General features: G+C 38.6%; 1 protein-coding gene across 5 annotated transcripts in view; it reads right to left on the bottom strand.

The window, feature by feature from the left end:
• Nucleotides 1-10,498: 10,498 nt before the first annotated feature.
• Zfand4 (zinc finger AN1-type containing 4) overlaps nt 10,499-22,164 on the bottom strand; it is a 91,459-nt gene continuing 79,793 nt past the window's right edge. For 3 of the 5 annotated variants that reach the window (XM_036182493.1, XM_036182496.1, XM_036182497.1), the window contains 2 exons: nt 12,475-12,592; nt 10,499-11,370 (listed from right to left, as the gene is read on the bottom strand). In XM_036182493.1, the coding sequence (XP_036038386.1) occupies nt 11,235-11,370; nt 12,475-12,592 (254 nt within the window). In that variant the 3' untranslated portion in view covers nt 10,499-11,234. Of the gene's footprint in view, nt 11,371-12,474; nt 12,593-22,164 lie in introns of those variants that run through there. The other 2 variants (XM_036182494.1, XM_036182495.1) reach the window with 2 other exon arrangements.

Genomic DNA, 22,164 nt, shown 5'->3' with positions numbered 1-22,164 from the left:
GGTGGTTGAGAAAACAGTGCCACATGATTGACCCTTGGGATCTCTTCTTTGGTTGCAATTATGCAGTTAATCCAGGGTAGTGCTATATCCCCACCACTGGTGAGCAACAAGGTCCTAAGGACTCATTCATCTAGACAAGAACATTTAAGCACCATGGGCAACTCTCCAGCTTTCTCTTATGCACCACAACAATTCAGGAGCATTGTGAAGCTACATTCAGTAAACAGCCTGAGTCCCCAAGTTACTTTATTGGCAGCTGCCCTAGGAGCTTGCTCAGCTCACTGGGTTTTATATGAGTAAGAAATAAACTCTGTTGCATCACACCACTGAGCTTTTGGGGATTAATTTGAAACCACAACATAATATAGTATCTGTTAGAGTCTGAATCCTATCCCCCAAATTCATAATGAAGTTCTAACTCTTACTACCTTTTAATAAGACTTTTAATTTTTAAGTTTTAAATGAATACTGTTGTTTTCTGTTGTGGAACAAACTTTGCATGCTGTAAAATGTATTGCTCTCACTGGTTAAATAAAAATCTGACTGGTCAATAGCTAGACAAAAAGTATAGGTAGGACAACAAGACACAGAGGACACTGGGAAGAAGGACAGAGAGAGGGGAGTCTCCACCGAAATACGGAGAGGAAACAGGAGGTTCAGGATGAAAGAGAGATAAATGCCACATGGCAGTATGGATTGATATAAATGGGTTAAGTTGTAGGAATTAGCTAGTAGCAAGTCTGAGCTATTGACCAACCATTTATAATTAATAATAAGTTTCTGAAGGATTATTTGGGAGTGGCTACCAACACAGAGAAACTCTGTCTACAGTTTTCTTGTACAAATTGTTTAAGGTTTAGCTACTTAAAGCACATTCATGTGACTCGTGTCTTTATGACATGTCATCATCATAGATTTATGACTTTTTAAAATCTATCTATTTATTCAATTTTGTTTTTTCAAAATGGTTTCCCTGTGTAGCCCTGGCTACTCTGGAACTAGCTCTCCAGGCTGGCCTCAGACTCACAGAGATCTGCTATTGTCTGCCTCCTAAGTGCTGGGATTAAAGGCATGTGCCACCACTGCCTGGCTCTGTTGGATTTTTGTTTTGTTTTGTTTTGTTTTGTTTTGTTTTGTTTTAAATCATTTCCTTACTCTCTGGGATTGTAGTTTGTTTATATGTTTCCTGCCCCAGCATTATGACCAGCCTCCTCTGCAAGGTAGTGTCATTGAAAAATTTTGCAGAAACCAAGATGTGAGCATGAGGCATACTCATTGCTCCTAGGGTACTGTGTCTTCTAGGCCTTCTCAGAGAAACTGAAATGGGACATAGTCACACAAATGAAATGTTATTAACAATAAGATGGGCTAAAAGTTTTTTTAAAAAGGCACATTTTTTTTTTCAGTATTTTAAGTGGTGCTTTTTCGTTAGGAGCTCATTCTTAAAACTTAAGACGAGGATAGGTATGTCACAAGATCACATTTGATACTCTAGCAACAACATACGAGCAATGTGTCCTCAATTCGCCATGATTTACAGACCCAAATCAAATCTGCCTGAATCTGCCTTAACTTCAATCATTTACTAACATCATGGATAGCACACATGATAAAGAGGCCTTACTATTTTGAGTGCTAATCTTAGTCATAACAACCTACTATATGTTTTACTGTTTATGTGATTTGATGTTTTGAGTATTCTCTACATGTCTTCTATATTCCCTTCAAATGATGACTTGACAATCTCCAAGCAAGAGCATACATAGCCCCTTAGTCCTGATAGGCTAAAACTTGGTACTTGGATATGTAAGGCTCAGCATCCCTATTAAATCCAAAGGAACTATAAAAAAAAAAGTAGACCCTTCTTAAGGGAAATCAGGAAGGCTAGAAAGACAGGGAAGTGTGGAAGCAGGGGAAAGGACTTCCCTACCAGGTAAAGCATCTTGCTTGAGATCTCACCTCAACGGCAACTTAAGATCTTCCCCTCTTCTCAGCTATAAAACTGAATTTTTCTAGGACTCTCACCAGAAACCCCCTTTACAGGATGAAGACAAGCACTAAAGCCTGGCAACCCCAGCATTTCCTCGTTTGACCCTAATTTACATTATCAAATCTCATCCATGGCATCCCCAAGCCACCTCCCCTTCTTACCAAAAGAAAGAGAAAACAAGTTTCTTAGCAACCTTTTGAAAAATAACTTGAGAGACACCAAAGTAGTATATATGACAAGTAAAGACAGTTGGTACTGTTCCTTCAACATGCCGCTATGTCTTGATTTCTGCAGCCCTCACTTAGAGATGCCAACAGCCATGCTATTGTATATGCTCTATTTTCTCTTTTCTCCTTGGGGTCTTTCTCTAAACCTCAGGCTTAAGCCTATATTAAAATAGCTTTAATTCTCAATTCTGCTTCAAACTGGCCATTCCTAAAAGTCTTTTCATCATCAAACCCTGAGCTGACCTTGTTGAGGTCCTTTGGTGATAATGGTTGAGGTGGCCGCACAAACCTGTCTGTTCCTTCACCACTGACAAAATGATTCTCCCGCCTCAGCCTCCAGAGTAGCTGAGAGTACAGGCATGCACCAGCACGTCCAACTTGCATTTTCTTCTTAGAAGGCTGGACATGCCCTTTGTGGATGATCTGGTCTGCTGTGCAATCTTCATTTGAATCTTTTTCTTCGTATTTTGCTTCTACAAACTTTACAATTCTTCTCTCTTGAGTTCTAATCACCTATAGCAAATACTGTAGCTAAACAATGCTGTGTCCATTCTAAACTCTTCTTTGAGGCTACTTAAATAGAAAAGCAAAAAAAAAAAAAAAAACCCTTTAATTTCAGCTTCTCTTGTAATAGCATTTTGATCAGGGAAATATCACTCAGCAAGATATCTCTCCTCAGAGAGGTTAAGTCCAGCTCAGAAAAAAATAATCCACTTTTTTTGGTGTGGGGGGGGGTTAGTTTCTGAGCCAAGGTTTCTCTGTGTAGCCTTGGCTATCCTGGAACCTGGTCTAGAGAAGCTGGCCTCAAACTCATAAGTCTGCCTGCTTCTGCCTCCTGAGTGCTGGGATTAAAGGTGTGTGCCACCACTGCCTGGTTAAAATAATCCTTTTGAATGTATGTTTGTTATCCTAAGTCTCCAACCTGTTACCTCTTTTTTCCTAGCTAATTCTTATTTGAGAAGCTTCAACTAAAAAGGCTCCTGAAGTAGGCTGGGTATCATTTGCTGCTAACTGCACAGCTCTACCCATTTCTTTTATATTATGAAAATTATTATTAGATAATGGCCTGGCTAACTAGTCAAAAATCTTTGTACTCCAACAAACACTACTAGTCAATTTTACCACTGCATTCCCAATACCTAATTACAGTCATTTGTATATGAGATGCACTGGATAAGGATTTGGATGAATCTGATAAAGCACTATTATCAAGTACTTATAAATTAGGGGATAGCTCCACTCTATGAATGCTAATTACATTCTTACTTCTAGCTCTCTATAAAATCTCTGAATAGTTGAAGACTTCTAACACTTCAAGAGATTGACAAAACAAACGAAAAAATCCAGGACAATTATTTGCAAATATTTTCAATTAAAATTGGTTTTGTTTTTAAAGGGGGATAGAGGCAGAATAAGTTGAGCCACAAGCTGAAAACATTGAGCAAAAAATAAATTATGTATTTGTGCTGAGCAAGCTACACTGTCTCTTCCTACAAAGCCAGAATTACGGAGTGGCAGCACACTCATGCTGTGTCAGTTTCCTTACCATAACCTTACCAAGACTCCTGGTTTCCTTTGATAAGCATGACCACACCCATCACAAGTTCTACATCACAATTCATCACAAGCTGGGTTTAGGTTGCAGAGAGGCTGAAAGGGTTATGGGTGCCACAGGATTTAGAAGTCTGTACAAAGAGCCCATACATACATGCTGCAGGTGGTGAGGTAAGGAACTACCCACCACTCAGGATGCATTAAAGTGTAGAGCTGCTAAAGTCCAGATGAGTCTGAGGATCTGAATGGCTTAGAAGAGAACAATTTTCAAGTCAGCAGAATCAAATCATGCTGCTGAGGTATAGTGCACCGTATGACGTGGTGAAGATCCTGGGCAGAGGCCAAGCTACTTGACAAGGTGATGAGTCAGCATTGCTGGCTTGCCACTCTTAGATGCCTTTCCCTTTGATGTGCTTCAGAGGAAGACGATCACATCATTTGTTATCCGATGTTTGACAGACCTACATACTTAGGTTTTGTTTTGTTTTGTTTTGTTTTGTTTTGGAGATGGTCTCACAGTATAGCCCATGCTGACCTTAAATTCAAAATCCTCCTGAATCAGTCTTGCTAGTGATGGTGTAACAGGTATGTGCCAGCACACCTACCCATGCCTAGTGTTCCTAACGTGGTTTGATATAGTGTGTATCCATGTGCTCTGATGTGTTAAGTCCACAAATCAGCATGAATAACTTACCAGACTATGCCTCTTGACTGTGCCATGAAGCTGTTGGTTATTTTGTTTTTTGATTTTTTTTTTTCAAGAAATTCTGAATGTGCAACCTCTGGTGATTAGTCACTTGCCCAGACAAGATGTCACATCTGCTGTGGGATGTCTTTCTGCATGCTGTGAATATGAGTTGCTCTGACTGGTTGATAAATAAAGCTGTATTGGCCTATGGCAAGGCAGCTTAGAAGCAGGCAGGAAATTAAAGCTGATAGACAGGAAGAAGAAAGGGGAGGTGAGAAGAGATGCTGCTAGACTCTGTCAGGAGAAGCAAGATGTAAAAGTATCTGTAAGCCACAATCCATGTGGCAAAGTATAGATTTATAAAAATGGGTTCATTTATGATGTAAGAGCTGGGTAGCAAGAAGCCTGAGCCATTCGGCCATATAGTTTGAAAATCATGTAAGCCTCTGTGTATTTATTTGGGACTAAATGGCTGCAGGACGTGGGTGGGAGAGATTCATCCTGACTGCAGGGCCCAGGTAGGACACAGGAAAACTTCCAACTGCACACATCTTTCTTCGCTACCTCTTTCAATCAAAATGAAGTAACTTGGACAAACTAGTGCTTACCACAATGGAGTAATTCAGCTCAAGGAACAACCTGATTGCTACCATAGTCTTAAAACAACCACCATTAAAAACTGGCTATCAATATTCCCTAGAATAACTGTTCTACAATCCAAGTGAGAAAATGCATCCAACATTGTACACAGAATACAGAAATCCTATCCATATTACTTGATATATCCAAGGAAACCTTGAGCATGCTCTTAACCCTACTGTTTGGAAAGCTGAAGCAGGATTGAGAATTCTAGGCTTAGGGTACATAGTAAAACTCTCCAAACATAAAGAGAAGAGCTATAGTGTAGCTGAGCAGTGCTCCTTGTCCAGTATGCTCAAGGTTGTGGTGACATTGTGTTCCCCAATATATTGTGCATCCTAATAAACTTATCTAGGGTCAGAGAACAGAACAGCCACTAGATATAGAGGCCAAAAAATTGTGGTACACACACCTTTAATCTTAGCATTCCAAAGGCAGAGATCCATTTGGATTTCTGTGAGTTCAAGGCCACACTGGAAATAGCCAGGCATGGTGACTCACGTCTTTAATTCCAGAAAGTGATGGCAGGGAGCAAAAAAGTATATAAGGTGTGAGGACCAGGAACTAGGTTGGTTAAGCTTTTAGGCTTTTGAGCAGCAGTTCAGCTGAGATTCATTCTGGATGAGGACTCCGAGGCATCCAGTTTGAGGAAACAGGATCAGCTGAGGAACTGGCAAGGTGAGGAAGCTGTGGCTTGTTCTGCTTCTCTGATCTTCCAGCATTCACCCCAATACAGGCCCTGGGTTTGTTTTTATTAATAAGAACTTTTAAGATTCGTGCAACACAAGGTTCAGCATGCTCAAGGCCCTGGGTTCCATCTCAGCACTGTAAAAATCAATTTAAAAATGTCTCCAAACTGTGATTCCAAGTTAGCAAGGAAGTTCATTTCACCATATGCTCAGGGTTCAGGGCTTACTGTTTTTTCCATTTCCAAGGCTGGGTATTTCCGTTCCAGAGAGGTATCATAACACTGTCCAGTACCTCAGGGATAAGGCCAAGATGTACTTCAATAAGGGTGACAACTCTTATCTTACTAGGCCTGAAGAACACATCTGACCAAAAAGGGTATTTCTTGAGCATTAACATCTAATGGGATTTGCCTTGCCAGGTTTGGGACTTGCTTTAGGAAACTGCCATCCCTTGCTGGGTTTTCCTTTTGCAGTAGTGATATCAATCCTATGACTGACCTTGTTCGATTTTGGAAGCATAAAACTTTCTGATTTTACAGGTTTACAGATGGAAAGGAATTTTGTGTAAAAATGAATCAGATTCAGTCTTACCTAACCCTGATTTAGATGGTGTTTAAATAAGAGTGGGTTATCACATCAAATGGAACAAACTGAGACCAAGGGACTGTTAGGATAGAAAGAATTTTCCTTTTACATTTTCACATAAGAACATGAATTTTGTGGGGCCAATAGTGGAGCATTATGGAATGAATTCATATCTCTTCCCAAAATTCACATTGATGCCTTAAGCCCCAGCATGGTTTCATTAGGAGTAAGGAAGTAATTATGATTAAATTAGATCATATTAGGGACCTAAATTTTGCTTGAACTAGTGTCTATAGCAGAAGACACTGCAGTCTTCTTTTTTAGTTCCTTTCCTGTGTGCCCTCACCTCGATTACATGCACACACATGAAAGTTATGTGAGGTATATAACAAGAAGGCAGTCCATACATAAGCTAGAACCCTCCACAAGTAGAACCTGTGGGGCCTACACAGAGCACTTGCAGGCCCCAGAACTGTGTGTGCATAATTGCCACTGAAGTTGCTAGTCTATGGTGCTTTATTATGACAATCTGAGCAGACCACTACCCTGACAAAAAGTGGGAGCACATTCTTCATGTGACCATACACAGCATGAGAGAGTATCTAAATATGCTATTGTTTATATATGGTGACTGCCAAAAGAACAGAGGTTACCAGAAAAAAAAGTTGGAAGCATTCTATGAAATTTTGACTTTTCTATTTTTTTCTGACATATATTACTTTTATTAGAAATTTCAAAACATAATAATTTTCAAAGGAAAGTTAAAATGCTGTACCTGCATTTCCTAAATTTCAGTCACTCAGATCTGTGATTTTTGTTATTTGTGTCCTAGCCACTTGTGAGCATTCACTCAGCTTTTTAAAAGTCTAAATCAACCTATTTCACCTTTTCAATCTAGAGTGGTTTGCAGTTTTATTTTTCTGACAGACATTGAAATTAATTATTTAGAATGTTTATCCATAAACATTATCCCACAAGCATCTCATGTTTCAGGAGTGGTACAGAGGGCACCCTTTAAAAAGTACTTCTGGATACAAAATCTGATTATCATGGTGGTTTAAAACCATATTAGTCATATTAGTCCTAAGAGAAAATTCCTATCTCTATTTTACAATTAAATCACTTCAGAAGTAGTAATATGAAACATAAAAACATTTTAATTTCCTCTGGCTGAATGATTACATTGCAATAAACATAACTATTGCTGTTTTTTTTTTCTTTTATTCAGACTCATGGAGTCAAGTTGGTCTCTGAGTGACTATATAAACTAAGGATGAAGGTGAACTCTAACCCCACTCCTCCACTTCTCCAATGCTAGGGTTCCAGGCCTCTGTGCATGCTAGGTAAGCACTCCACCACCTGAGCTATAGCCCCAGAACCTAAATGTAACTTGGAATATTTTACATAGTTAAAAGTTTTAAAATATTGGGAAGTTGAAGCAGGACCACCATCACAAGTTTGAAGCCAGCCAAGGCTACATTGTGAGTTTCAGATCAACTTGAGCTACAGAGTAAGACCATGTCTGAAAAATCAAAACAACAAAAAGTTAAGAATATGAAGACTTTCGATACTGTTAAACCAAATGTGTTCGGCTTTTACAAATTAAAAATTGAATATAAAATGATTGAGATTTAAAAGCATTTGATAAAGTTATATAGGTTATGCAATACGGCAGTTCATTTATTCAAGGCTGTAGCCAGGGCTGTATGCAGGGCACACTCTTCATCACTGAAACGAAGACAGGTCTGAAGTTCCTCTCAATAATGATAACATTTTTTGAACAATAGTGCTTCATCTCTAAGTGACTCAGAAACCAGCAAACCAACTCAACTGTGGGCTGAGGGTGTGGCTCAGTGGCAGGGTGCTTGCTTAGGCTACAGATTTCATCCCCAGTATCAGACAGAAATTGATGCAACCTTGACCCAAATCATTTGTAAAACTTAAAAACTTATCTCTACTAAGAATTATGAGTTAAAAGTACACACAGCCTGACCTAGGTATTCATATTTATACAATAAATATGCTTTGGTTCATTTTTCAGTGGCCTGATATAATGAGTTTTTAATTTTTATATGTCAAACCACATTTATTACTTGATAAGGGAAGTAATATTGATAGGTGAAAGTATTTGTTGTTAACCTTTATTTATTCCTCTTTTAAAAACATGCATTTCAGGGCCAAGGGAGATGATTCAGTGATTAAGAGTGCTCGAATTGCAAGTGAGCATGAAGAATTGAGTTCAAATGCCCAGCACCCACGTAAAAAGCTACAAGTGCCTGTAACCGCAGCACTGAGAAGGGTATAGGGAGCAGAGACAGGCAGATCCTGGGAGCTGGTTAACCAGCCAGCCAACCCAAATGGCAAAACCCTGTCTCAGAGCAGTAAGGTGGAGAGTGATATACCAGAGAAAGACACCTGACTGTTCAGGGATCCATGGCTTTCTCAGAGGCCTCAATGAAAGGACAAAGGGAACCTAGTTCTGTGTCCTTGCCCAGGAGCAGACTTGGCAAGGTCCAGTCTGGGGCTGTTGGCCAGGGACTCAAAGACAAGGTTTTGGTTCCTAGGAACTTGGCTCCTCCACCCCTAAAAGAGACTGGAGTAATCAGTCCCAAGGCCACTATGTACTCAGTCAGTGATGCACTTAAGATAACCTGTGTTCCCTCTTGTACAACATTGCTTGACTAGCTTCCTGATGACTTTGTCACATTATATGATAGTTGCTGCTGACTAGGTCCCATTTCTCCCCTGGAAACAGTATATAAGATGCTGTACACTTAAGAACTTTGTTTGGCATAAGATCTCCTGACCCCAGTTTTCCTATTTCATTCATCTTCTCATCTCCTGCCCATCTCACTTAGGACTCTGTCACTAAAGAATGACATACTGGGCCAGGTCATCTGACGTCCTGCTCTGGCCTCCATGTGTCCTTCAAGTGTACTCATACACTTGTATGCACCACTCACGAAGCATACTTTCACCAGGGTGTGGCAGTTCAAGCCTATAATCCTAGCTGTTGTGCAATAGTAGATAAAGATGTGTTACACTCATTTATGCTGTGGAATATATGTTTAATGATGCAAAGGTGTGTTGTATTCTTTTATGTTGCATTTGTTTAACTCTGTAAAGCTGTGTTACTTTGCCTATCTAAAACACCTGATTGGTCTAATAAAGAGCTGAATGGCCAATAGCTTGGCAGGAGAGGAAAATAGGCAGAGCTGACAGGCAGAGAGAATAAATAGAAGAAGCAGGAGAGAAAAAAGGAGCAAGAAAAGGAGGAGGACATCAGGAGCCAGCCAACCAGCTACACAGCAAGCCATACAGTAAAAATAGTAAAGAAAGGTATATAGAATAGAGAAAGATAAAAGCCCAGAGGCAAAAGTAGATGGAATAATTTAAGAAAAGTTGGCTAGAAATAAGCCAAGCTAAGGCAGGGCATTCATAAGTAAGAATAAGACTCCATGTATTTATTTGGGAGCTGAGTAGCAGGCCCCCAAAGAGTAAAAAAATAAAACAACCAACTACACTTAGCACAAGAGAGACTGAGGCTTAAAAGCTGCTGCAAATCCAAAGGCCTGACTGGGCTACAGTGTGAGACCCTATTTGAAAACCAAAACAAACCAAAAAGCATGCCTTCCACCTTTGATTTTAAGGCTCCTCTATGACATTTTTTCTTGACCATTCTCCTTTACAAATGTACTTTACTAAAGGTCTATCAGCATCTTTGTCCATCAACATTCAGTCTCTTACAAGAAACAAGGGGAGAGTATCAGGAGTTCTCCAGGAAACTCTCACTGAGTAAGGGATCTAAGAAGCACCCAACGACCTCCTGGAATCCCTACAGGAGAGCAAAGGTACAGCCACTAGCCGGGCATCAGCTTCAGTGGCCTTCTAGAGTCCTGAATGGAGAATGGAAAACACCTATGGAACATGGTCCTTAGACCTTTAAAAATCCTTTTATACTGCCAGTCATTTTCCATAAGTATAATAAATCACTGATTTACCTATTTTATAAAAGAAAATGTAAATAATCAAATAAAGTCATTTTGAAGTTGAATATTTATTTGAATATTATTTTCCCTTGAAAAAGCACTCAATATGTAATAAAAATAAACCAAATTTGTGAGACTTTTAAAAATATATATAGCCATTTTGAAAAGTGAAAAGTTGGTCTCTGTTTTCAATGGCAATAAGGAAGACACTGTTATTTTAAAACTACCATTTAAAAAGTAGTATTTTAAGAAATGTATACTATATTAACATGATGTGTTCTAGAGAATGGATACATATATGAATGCCAATCTGAATATGGAAGAAATATACGTGTTAAAAATCACACTGGAGAAACAGATGTTCTTTAAAAAAGAACTTGCTAGTAAACCTCCTAAACTTTCACACGTGGGATTTATAAAAAGAAAAAATTCCATCTACCCCATCCCCACAAGAAAAGAAAGAAAAATGGGCAAAATGTGCTCAGTTTGAATAGAGCCATTACAGAAACACTTGTTTCTGTACAACATGGAAGCCTGGTTATACAGCCAATGGTAACTTCCTAAAGTGCATCTTTTGAAGATTTGTCTAATAAATAATTCCAATTTCAAATATAAAATACTTAACACAGACATGCAATAACAAAACTAAATCATTATAGTGTAAAGTTTTGAAGCTACTTTCAGAACTTTTGATTCACCAAAGAATAAAGACATCAATACAATAGGCATTTTCATTCTCCAACAGTATGCACTGTGTGCTCTTGTTATTTGGCAAATCTTTTGGAGTCGAACAAAAATAATGCAGTCTAAACAATATTTCTTCTGTCAATATAATAGGATTCCTCAGGCAGAGCGGTAAAGCGCGGAGAAGAGTTAGATTTTGGGAAGTTTTGGTGCATTGACCACAGGGTTTGCCTCCTGCAAGTACCTCCTCCCTGCACTCTTGTAGTCATACGTGCAGCCGTGAGTTTCTGCATAGCGATGAGATGCACAGAAGTTGTTTCCACATCTAGAGCACAAAAAGAGTGTATGTGAATAGTCAGATTGCCACAGAGGGCTCATCTCTTTAGGAGAGAAAAGCGTGCCTTCAGGTAGTCCAGCAAAAGCCCTCTGGGTCTCCTTAGCAATTTCAGCACAGATAGTCCCTTCCACTCATAAGTATAAAGGCCATAAAAGAACAAGGTACTTGTTCATGAATGACAGAAATGTAGCTTTTTGAAGTAAAAAACTAGAAAGCTGGTACCATGTCTTTCATATCTCTTACACTTAGTAAAATTTGAATTCTAAGAAATTAAGTCTCATGAGAAAATGAGGCTATCTAAAAATTAGCTATGTAAGGCTGGACATGGTAGTGTATGCTTTTAATCTCGGCAGGAGGCAGAGACAGAGGCAAGCAGATCTTTGGGAATTCAAGGCCAGCCTAGTGTACATAGTAAAACCTAGGCCAGCCAGGGTTACATGACGAGAGTTTGTCTAATAAAACAAACAAAACCTGCAAACCAACAAAAAGTTAAGACACGAGAGAACATAAAACAAATGCCAGCAAAAAAAAGTTATTTTTATGTGAGCAGAACGCATTCTTAAAGGCCACAATTCTTTTCAACGTTTGTCCTCACACTAAGAGCAGGTCTCAATCAATGCTAATGAAAGATACACTTATGAAAAGAAAAAATAACTATTTAAAAATATATATCATGGGGTTGGGGATTTAGCTCAGTGATAGAGCGCTTGCCTAGCAAGCGCAAGGCCCTGGGTTTGGTCCTCAGCTAAAAAAAAAAAAAAAAAAAATATATATATATATATATATATCTTGAAATAACTGTACCAAATGTTAAACTATAGAATCTACAAAGAGGGGCTCTTCCAAGCAAAATTCAAATAAATCAATTGGCTTCAATGTCCTAGTTCAAGGACAGTGCAGTCTCCACATAAGCCTTTCGGAAACTGAGTTGCTAGCTGACTTTCTCTGGCCAATTAGGAATTCATCTGAGGGTTGCAACTAGAACATCATCTTGATATTATGAATGGCCATTTAAACATTGTTTTATTCTGATTAATCCCCATGCTGAGTCCCCACAGAGAAAGCCTCTTAGCTTCTCTAGGGGCCACCTGCCTGCATTCGAAGCTAGTGGCCAGTCCTGTTTTCTTTCCACAAAGAAAACAATGTTTCGTTATTTTCTTCTTTGTTTGAAGAGGGGCTTTCACAGGTGGAAGGTGGTGGGTGCTTTCTCCTGTTTAGAGAAAGAACACCCCATTAATACAAACATAAAATTCTAAATTTGAACAGCTACTAAGTATAACATTCCTGTCTTAGTATCAGTCCACACAAATTTAATTTGTAATATTTTATATCTAAAGTAATTTTTGAAATCTACAAGTGAAGTGCAGTAAAATTTGTGTGCATGTGATGTTTCTAACTAGGACTTAGATTTTTCAGGTCTTCTTGTATACGTTAATACTGCTCTGACTACACCTAAGGGTAATCAATATAAATACAGTACAGCAAACATTAAAAAATTTGTTGAACCCTCTTGAAACAATATAATCATTCTGTTTGTAAATATCAAGAATTATCAGAGTATCATGAAACTGATCTTTTAAACCACAGGAAGTAAAATTTGTCAACAATAAACAAGCCATTTTTTTTTCAAAACTTGAATTTATTTTCCTTAAAGATAACAGAACACAGGGGCTAGTGAAAGGGTCTGGGAGGTAAAGGCAACCTGAATTCAATAACTAAGATCTACATAGTAGAAAGAGAAAACTATAATCCCAGCACTCGGGAGGCAGGGGCAGGCAGATCTCTGTGAGTTTGAGGCCAGCCTGGGCTACCAGAGTGTGCTATGGATATCGCTCTGTATAAATAAAATTCTGATTGGCCAGTAGCCAGGCAGGAAGTACAGGCGGGACAAGAGAGAAGAGAATTCTGGGAAGTGGAAGGCTGGGGGAGAGACACTGCCAGCCACTGCCACGAGAAGCAACATGTAAAGACACTGGTAAGCCACAAGCCATGTGGCAAAATACAGACTAACAGAAATTTAATTTAAGATAGAAGCAGATAACAAAAAGCCTGCCATGGCCATACAGTTTGTAAACAATATAAGTCTCTGTGTGCTTTCTTGGTTGGGTCTGAGCGACTGTGGGACTGGCGGTAAGAGACATTTGTCCTGACTGTGGGCCAGGCAGGAAAACGCTAACTACAAGAGTGAGTTCCAGGAAAGGCGCCAAAGCAGCACAGAGAAACCCTGTCTCAAAAAACCAAAAAAGAAAGAGAAAACTAACCTGCAAGTCCCTGGCTTCTACCATATCATGCACCTGCCTCTGTTGTTCAAGAGAGAGGTCTTTGTTGAGAGGGAGTTGGAGGAGAGCAGAGGGGATAGATATAATTGTATTTCATTGTATCCATGCAGATAAATCTCAAAAATAAAGAAAAAAATTCTTTAAAAGAAATAGTAAAACAATGTTTTAAGTGCTTTTAATGCCAATTCAGTTTACATATGTGAAAAGCCTCTGAATGTTTATTTTTGTTGTTGTTTTGGTTTTTAGAAACAGGGTCTCTCTACATAACCTTGGCTGTCCTGGAACTCACTATGTAGACAAGGCTGGCCTCAAACTTAGATATCTGTCTGCTTCTGCCTCCCAAGTGCTTGGATTAAAGCTGTCTGCCACACCAAGCTGTCTCTGAACATTTTAAATGTGTTATAATTATATAAAGTATATTATCAATAGTGACTGAGTGTATTTAGCTTAATTCTACAGTACTTCTAGCTTTCCAAATATATTTACTGAATTCTTTACCATTATAACAATTTGATGTTTTGGCTTTAAAATAGAGAAACACATCTGTTACAAGGAAAGAAATAAGTCAATCATTAATTGCCAAGTTATATAGTTTTTAAATGGACCAAAATGTTAATAACACTTAGGTCTTAAGCAGAGAGGCTCAAAGCTGCTGTCCACAGTTGTTAAAAGGAGCGAAACAAGTGCATGGAGATGTCTGGTAGCATTCAAAGACCAAGGAAGAGAGCAAGAACAAGTCACAGGAATGGGCAGGGCACTGTTCATGGTGTATAGCCATTCTCCATCACAGAAAACAATGTGGGAAGCCTGAGATTAATATTTATTTGGTAATTAAAGGTTTGTAAAATCCTTTATGGGTTCATATTTTGGATTTTCAATTAGTGGGTTCTATGCATTTGTTTTTTTAAAATCAGAGACTGAGTAGCTGTAAGCCCAGCAAAACAAATCTGCTTTATTACTTGTCTAAAAGGCATTCCTAGTTCTTACACAAAGCTAGAAAAACAAAATTAAAATAACAACTGAATGACCCTAATGGTGTCTGGAGCACCAATCTAATTAATGAAAGCTTATTTTCTCAAATGTCATTGGAAGTGTCCAAAACATTTCACTATGGTGATGGAGTACTTTTTTCTTCTTAAAGAAATAATGAAGAGGACTGAGGGTATTGCTTAGTGGGAGAGCACATGCTAAATCTTCATATCACCCCGTGTTTAATCTCCAGCTCTCAAGTAAATAAAGCAGCATGGGGGATCTATTAAAGAGTGGCCAATGGGAGCTCATCTACTAGCAACTGTTTTTGAAATTCACACTCAGTATATTTTTTCTTAATTGGTGGTGGGAAAATCTGTTGATATAACTTAGTTCAGTACAGTCACATTTTCATCATTTCCTTTTTGGGGGATGCTTAACTCAAGGATTTTCCAACTTCTTTCATTGAAGAGCTTCTGTGAGTGTTCACATAGTTGTGACACATAAGTGGCACACAAACAGAATGGCAGTGGGCATCTGTGAGACATTTCTGTGAAAGCTTCAACCCATTCACAGATAACTGTTGATTAGTCATCTGGTCCATGCTAGGCACCATTACTAATATATGCCCTTCTTATAATTTTAATTGGCATTGAAGCCTCACTTTCCAGAGCCATTTCCTGCCATTTACCATTTTAAGCATTCCCCTGAATAAAATAGCATCCAAAATTTCTTCTTCTGGTAAAGTACTACTTATTCTGTAAGACTTATCAATTGTCAACTGTTCTCCAGAGCATCCTCTCATACATGTGTCAAATGTAAGTAAAATGAAATAACACTCAAGTGAGGAGTACTTCTCAGAACAGAATGAAAGGTATTTGTGATAATTAACTCCTTTATGGTTCCTAGCTAAATATTTGATCTAATGCAATAATTACTCACCCAACAGAAAGCCAAAAGGTGATAAATTAATGTCCCAAATGCAAGCTTGCTAGCAAGCTGTCTAAGCTGATGGCTGGAACTATAATGATAGTTAAAATATCTAAGGGACGCCTGATAGTGAAGAGAACCAATGAAAGAATGTAGTAATTGACTTTAAAGACATACAGAGCCTTCTAGGTACCCAGGGTGAGGAAACAGCAGCACATGTCATAGGCTCTAGTTTGAGGAATCATGGGTTTTGGCAGCTCTTGATGCTTTGAACACAAATTAGATCAAACAAAAAGGTTATTTGGGGACAGCAAGAAATTTTAAAACAGTACAGAAGACACAGATTTTTAATAAAGGAGTTGGGTACAATGCTGGTAAAGGATTTGCCTGGAATGCTCAAGGCCTTGAATTTGATCCCCACCATCACAAAATAAACAATACCCTAACCAGGAAGAAAACAAAGGCAAATAAAAACAAAAAGAAAACTCAATAACCTGATGTTATCTAATTAAAAGGGAGGAAAGAGAACTGGGGATATAATCTTGGTGGTAAAGCATATGCTTCGCAGGAACAAGGCCCTGAGACTGGCCCTCATGTAGGAAAGAAAAGGGGGAAAATACTGGGAGAAAGAACAGCCAAGAAACAAGGACCTAAAACTCATGTAAAGTGGCAGTGCCACAGCAGCCAGTGGGCTGAACCTCAGCAGCAGCAGTGCCAGGAGAGCAGTGGGTAGATGGAAGGAAGACTGTTGAAGCATAGGCCCCAGGCAGAGGTGACAGAACAAACTCCCCCAAAGACTCTATCCTGAGGGCAGGACAGACCTGCGTGCATCAAGGGAAAATAACATTTCTAACATTAAAAGAAAATACATGAGCCACACCTCTGGCAGAAGCCCCCTGCTCCACCAGAGGCTACACCAGCACCCAGATGCCCAGAGGCTACACTGGAACCCAGAACCCCAAAGGACCTGCTGACTAGACCAGAGGCCACTACGGCTGCCAGAGCTCCAGCCCCTAAATCGAGCAGAGACCCTCTACTCAACCACAGGTAACTCTGGCAAGAAGACCAGGAGGAAATAGAAACCAAGGAACAAAATACCCACCCAACAAAGACAAACTCAGAAATCAGCACCTAGACCCATAACCATGCCAAACCCAGATACCTAACTACCAGTGTAAGAACATAAGAGCCGGGGTTGGGGATTTAGCTCAGTGGTAGAGCACTTGCCTAGCAAGAACAAGGTCCTGGGTTCGATCTTCAGCTCTTAAAAAAAAAAAAAAGAAGAAGAAGAAGAAGAAGAACATAAGAGCCAGGGCACTATGTCACCACCAGAGCTTAACCATATGTCTACAGCAAGCCCTGAATATTCCAACGTACTTGGACCACAAGAAAACAACCTTAAAACCAATTTTATAAAGATGATAGAGACCCTTAAAGAGAAAATGAACAAATCCCTTAGAGAAATCCAGGAAAACACATACACACACAACAAAACAAAACAAACCAACAACAACAACAATTGGAAGAAGTGAATAAATCCCTTAAAGAAATTCAAGAAAAAACAAACAATTGAAGAAAATTAATAAAACTGTTCACGACCTGAAAATGGAAATAGAAGCAATAAAGAAAACACAAACTGAGGGAACTGTAGAAATGGAAAATGTAGGTAAGCAAGCAGGAACTACAGATGCAAGTATCACCAACAGAATACAAGACATGAAAGAGAGAAAAAACCTCATGTGCTGAAGATGTGATTGAAGAAATAGATACATCGGTCAAAGAAAATGTTAAATATAAAATATCCCGGACACAAATCATCCAGGAAATCTGGGATACCATGAAAAGACCAAACCTAAGGATAATAGGAATAGAAGAAGAAGAATCACATCTCAAAGGCCCAGAAAAGACTCTTAACAAAATCATAGAAGAAAATTTTGCTACCCTAAAGAAGTACATGGCTATAAAGGTACAAGAACCTTACAGAACACCAAACAGATTGGACCAGGAAAGAAAGTCCCCTCAACACATAATAATCAAAACACTAAACACAAAGAACAAAGAAAGAATATTAAAAGCTGCAAAATAAAAAGGCCAAATAACATATAAAAGCAGATCTATTAGAATTACACCCAACTTCTCATAGGAGACTCCAAAAGCCAGAAGGACCTGGACAGATGTCTTGCAGACTATAAGGGAACACAGAAGCCAGCCCAGATTACTATACCCAGCAAAACTTTCAATCACCATAGATAAAGAAAATAAGATATTCCATTAAAAAATCAGATTTAAACAACATCTATCCACAAATTCAGCCCTATAGAAGGTACTAGAAGGAACACTCTAACCCAAAAGGTTAACTACACCCACAAAAAAACAGGCAATAAGTAATCTCTCACCAGCAAACCCTAAGAGGGGAAACACACACACACACACACACACACACACACACACACGCACACAAACATTAACAGGAATTAACAATCATTTGTCATTGATGTCTTTCAATATCAATGGACTCAATTTCTCAATAAAAAGACGCAGACTAACAGAATGAATACAAAAACAGGATCCATCCTTCTGCTGCATACAAGAAACACACCTCAACATCAAAGATAGATGTTATCTTAGAGTAAAGGGTTGGAAAAAGTTTTTCTAAGCAAATGGACACAAGAAACAAACTGTTGTAGTCATTCTAATATCTAAGAAAATAGACTTCCAACCAAAGTTAATCAAAAGAGATAGGTCACGTTATACTCATCAAAGGAAAAATCCACCAAGATGATTTCTCAGTTCTTAACATCTATCTATGCTCCAAACACAACAGCATGCACATTTATAAAGGAAACACTACTAAAGCTTAAATCATACACCAACCCTCACAGATTGAAGAGAGAGACTTCAATACCCTATCCTCACCAACTGACAAGTCATGCAGACAAAAACTAAACAGAGAATTAATGGAGCTAACAGACACTATGAACCAAATGGACCTAATAGATAGCTACAGAACATTTTACCCAAACACAAAAGAATATACTTTCTTCTCAGCATCTCATGGAACAGTTTCCAAAACTGACCACATACTCAGTCATAGAGCAAGTCTCAAAAGAGAGAAGAAAACTGAAATAACCCCCTGCATTCCATCAGACCACCATGGATTAAAGCTGGATATCGCCAGGCGGTGGTGGTGCACGCTTTTAATCCCAGCATTTGGAAGGCAGAGACAGGTGAGTTCAAGGCCAGCCTGGGCTACCAAGTGAGTCCTGGGAAGAGCGCAAAGATACATAGAGAAACCCTGTCTCAAAAAAACAAAAGCAAAACAAAACAAAAAGCTGGATATCAACAACAAGAGAGACAACAGAAAGCCTACAAACTTGTGAAAATTGAACAACTCTCTGCCGAATGACTACTGAGTCAAGGCAGAAATAAAGAAATAAATTAAAGACTTGCTAGAATTCAATGAAAATGAATGCACAACATATCCAAGCTTATGGGACACAATGAAAGCGGTGGTAAGAGAAATGTTCATAGCACTAAATGCCCTCATACATAAACTGCAGAGATCTCATACTAGCAACTTAAGAGCACACCTGAAAGCTCTAGAACAAAAAGAAGCAAACATAACCAAAAGGAGTAGATGGCAGGAAATATACTGAGTAATAATATCAATAAAATAGAAACAAAGAAAATAATATAATCAATCAATGAAGCAAAGAGGTGGTTCCTTGAGAAAATCAACCAAATAGACAAACCCTTATCCAAAGTAAAAGAGGGAGAGAGAATATCCAAATTAACAAAGCAGAAGTAAAAAGGGGGACATAACAACAGACATTGAGGAAATCCAAGGAATCATTAGGTGATACTTCAAAGATGTACTTCACAAAATTGGAATATCTAAAAGAAATGAACAATTTTCTAGATAGATTGTAGTGAGTTTTCCTGTGTCCTGCCTGGTCCACAGCTGTTCAGAGCTGCTCAGACCCAAGTAAACACACAGAGGCTTATATTAATTAAAACTGCTCGGCTATTAGCTCAGGCCTACTACTGACTAGTTCTTACTCTTAAACTCAGCCCATTTCTGTTAATCTATATGTTCCCACGTTTTCCATGGCTTTACCTGTGTGCCATTACATGCTGCGCCTTGGATGGTGGCCTGGCATTTCCTCACTCAGTCTTCCTCTTCCAAGAATTCTCTTTGTCTGTTTATCCCACCTATACTTCCTGCCTGACTACTGGCCAATCAGTGTTTTATTAAAGCAGTGTACAAAAGCATTATCCCACAGCATTTCCCCTTTTCTGTCTAAACAGAAGGAATTTTGGAAGTTGCTTACAATGCATTTCCTATTTAGTTAGGTAATATTATATCCTTCTGGGGTCTTTGATGTAGTTGAAGACTAGATAGTTATAATTTTCCCTGGTTATGGTAAGAGATAAGTTAGATATGAAACCTTGGACTCATAAATATAGGATAAATAAAAATATTTTCTTTGAATTTGCCAAATATAAGTGGACTGGATACTGTAACTGTGATTCTTGCTTGATAACTATTCTATTACATGTAATTTTACTATATTAAAGTTAAAACCTTCCTTTTTGAAAAAAAAGAAAAGGAGAAGTGCTGTGGGTGTCTTTCTGTATGCTGTGAACATGTGTTGCTCTGATTGGTTGATAAATAAAGCCATTTGGCCTATGGCAAAGTAGCTTAGAGGCTGGCGGGAAATCCAAAGGAGAGGCAAGGAGATGCTGCCAGCCATCAAGAGAAGCAAGATGTAAAAATGCCAGTAAGCCACAAGCCATGTAGCAAAGTATAGATTTATAGAAATGGGTTAATTTAAGATATAAGAGATAGCTAGCAAGAAGCCTGCCATGGCCATAGTTTAAAAATAATATAAGCCTGTGTGTGTTTATTTGGGACCAAGCAGCTGCGGGACACGGGTAGGGGAGATTCCACAGGACCAGAGAAAACATCCAACTACAATAGATATAACTTACCAAAGTTAAACCACTATCAGATTTAACAATTAGACCTATAACCCCTAGGAAAATAGAAGCAGTCATTAAAAAGTCTCCCTACCAGAAAAAGCCCAGGGCCAGACAGTTTTGGCACAGAATTCTACCAGACTTTCAAAGTAGAGTTAATATCAATACTCCTCAAAGTATTCCACAAAACAGAAACAGAAGGAATATTGCCCAATTCATTTTATGAGGCCACATTCACCGATACCCAAACAACACAAAGATGCAACAAAGAAAGAGAATTATAGACCAATTTCCCTCATGAACACTGATGTAAAAATACTCAATAAAATACTCACAAAATGAATCCAAGAACACATCAAAAAGACCATCTACCATGATCAAGTAGGCTTGATCCCAGAGATGCAGGGCTGGTTCAACATATGAGAATCTGTTGATGTAATCCACCATGTAAATAATTTGAAAGAAAAAAACCACATGATCATCTCATTAGATGCTGAATAAACTTTTTACAAAATCCAACACTCCTTCATGATAAAAGTCTTGGTGAGATCAAGGATACAAAGGATTACCTAAACATAATAAAGGCAATCTACAGCAAGCTTATATTCAACATCAAATTAAATGGAGAGAAACTCAAAGCAACTCCACTAAAAATTAGGGACAAGGCTGTCCATTCTGTCCATTTCTATTCAATATAGTATCTGAAGTTCTAGCTACAGCAATAAGGCAACTAAAGGAGATCAAGGAGATACAAATTGGAAAGGAAGAAGTCAAAGTATCAGTATATGCAGATGACACAATAGTACATATAAACAACCCCAAATTTTCTACCAGGGAACTCCTACAGCTGATAAACACCTTCAGCAAAGTGAATGGATACAAGATTAACTCAAAAAAAAAAAAACAGTAGCCTTACTATATACAAACAACAAATGAGCTGAGAAAGAAATCAGGGAAGCAACATCCTTCATAATAGCTACAAATAATATATCTTGTAGTAACTCTAACCAAGCAAATGAAAGGCATATATGACAATTACTTCAAGCCTTTGAAGAAAAAAAATTGAAGAAGATATCAGAGGTGGAATGATCTCCTATGCTATGGATCAGTAGGATTCACATAATAAAAATGGACATCTTAACAAAAGCAATCCCCATCAAAAGATTCAATGCAATCCCCATCAAAATTCCAACACAATTATTGCATTTATCTAATTATTCTTTATCAATAAAAAATCGGGAGTCAGATATTGGGGTAAGAATCTGAATGACCAGAAAGGTGGCAGAGCAGCCACTACTGACCTATCTCTTCTGTTCCTCCATCCAAAAGTGCTAAGATCCTCTCTCAGCCCCTGTCTCTCATCTGTCTTCAGTCCTCCAAGCCTCTATGGTTAATTTTGGTCATTGTGGTGGTATTGTGTTCCCTGAAATATCGTGTGTTCCCTGAAATAAACATATCTGGGGTCAGAGAACAGACAGCCACTAGATCAAAGCCAAAAATGGTGGCTAGAAAATGGGTCAGAGCAAGCCATAACAGAAGTTGGGAGGTGGTAGCACACGCCTTTAATCCCAGCACTGGGGAGGCAGAGCCAGGTGGATCTCTGTGTGTTCAAGGCCACTTTAGA

Source organism: Onychomys torridus, chromosome 3 (genome assembly GCF_903995425.1).
Source record: "Onychomys torridus chromosome 3, mOncTor1.1, whole genome shotgun sequence".
NCBI lineage: Eukaryota > Metazoa > Chordata > Mammalia > Rodentia > Cricetidae > Onychomys > Onychomys torridus.
This window is presented reverse-complemented; position numbering and strand designations above follow the sequence as displayed.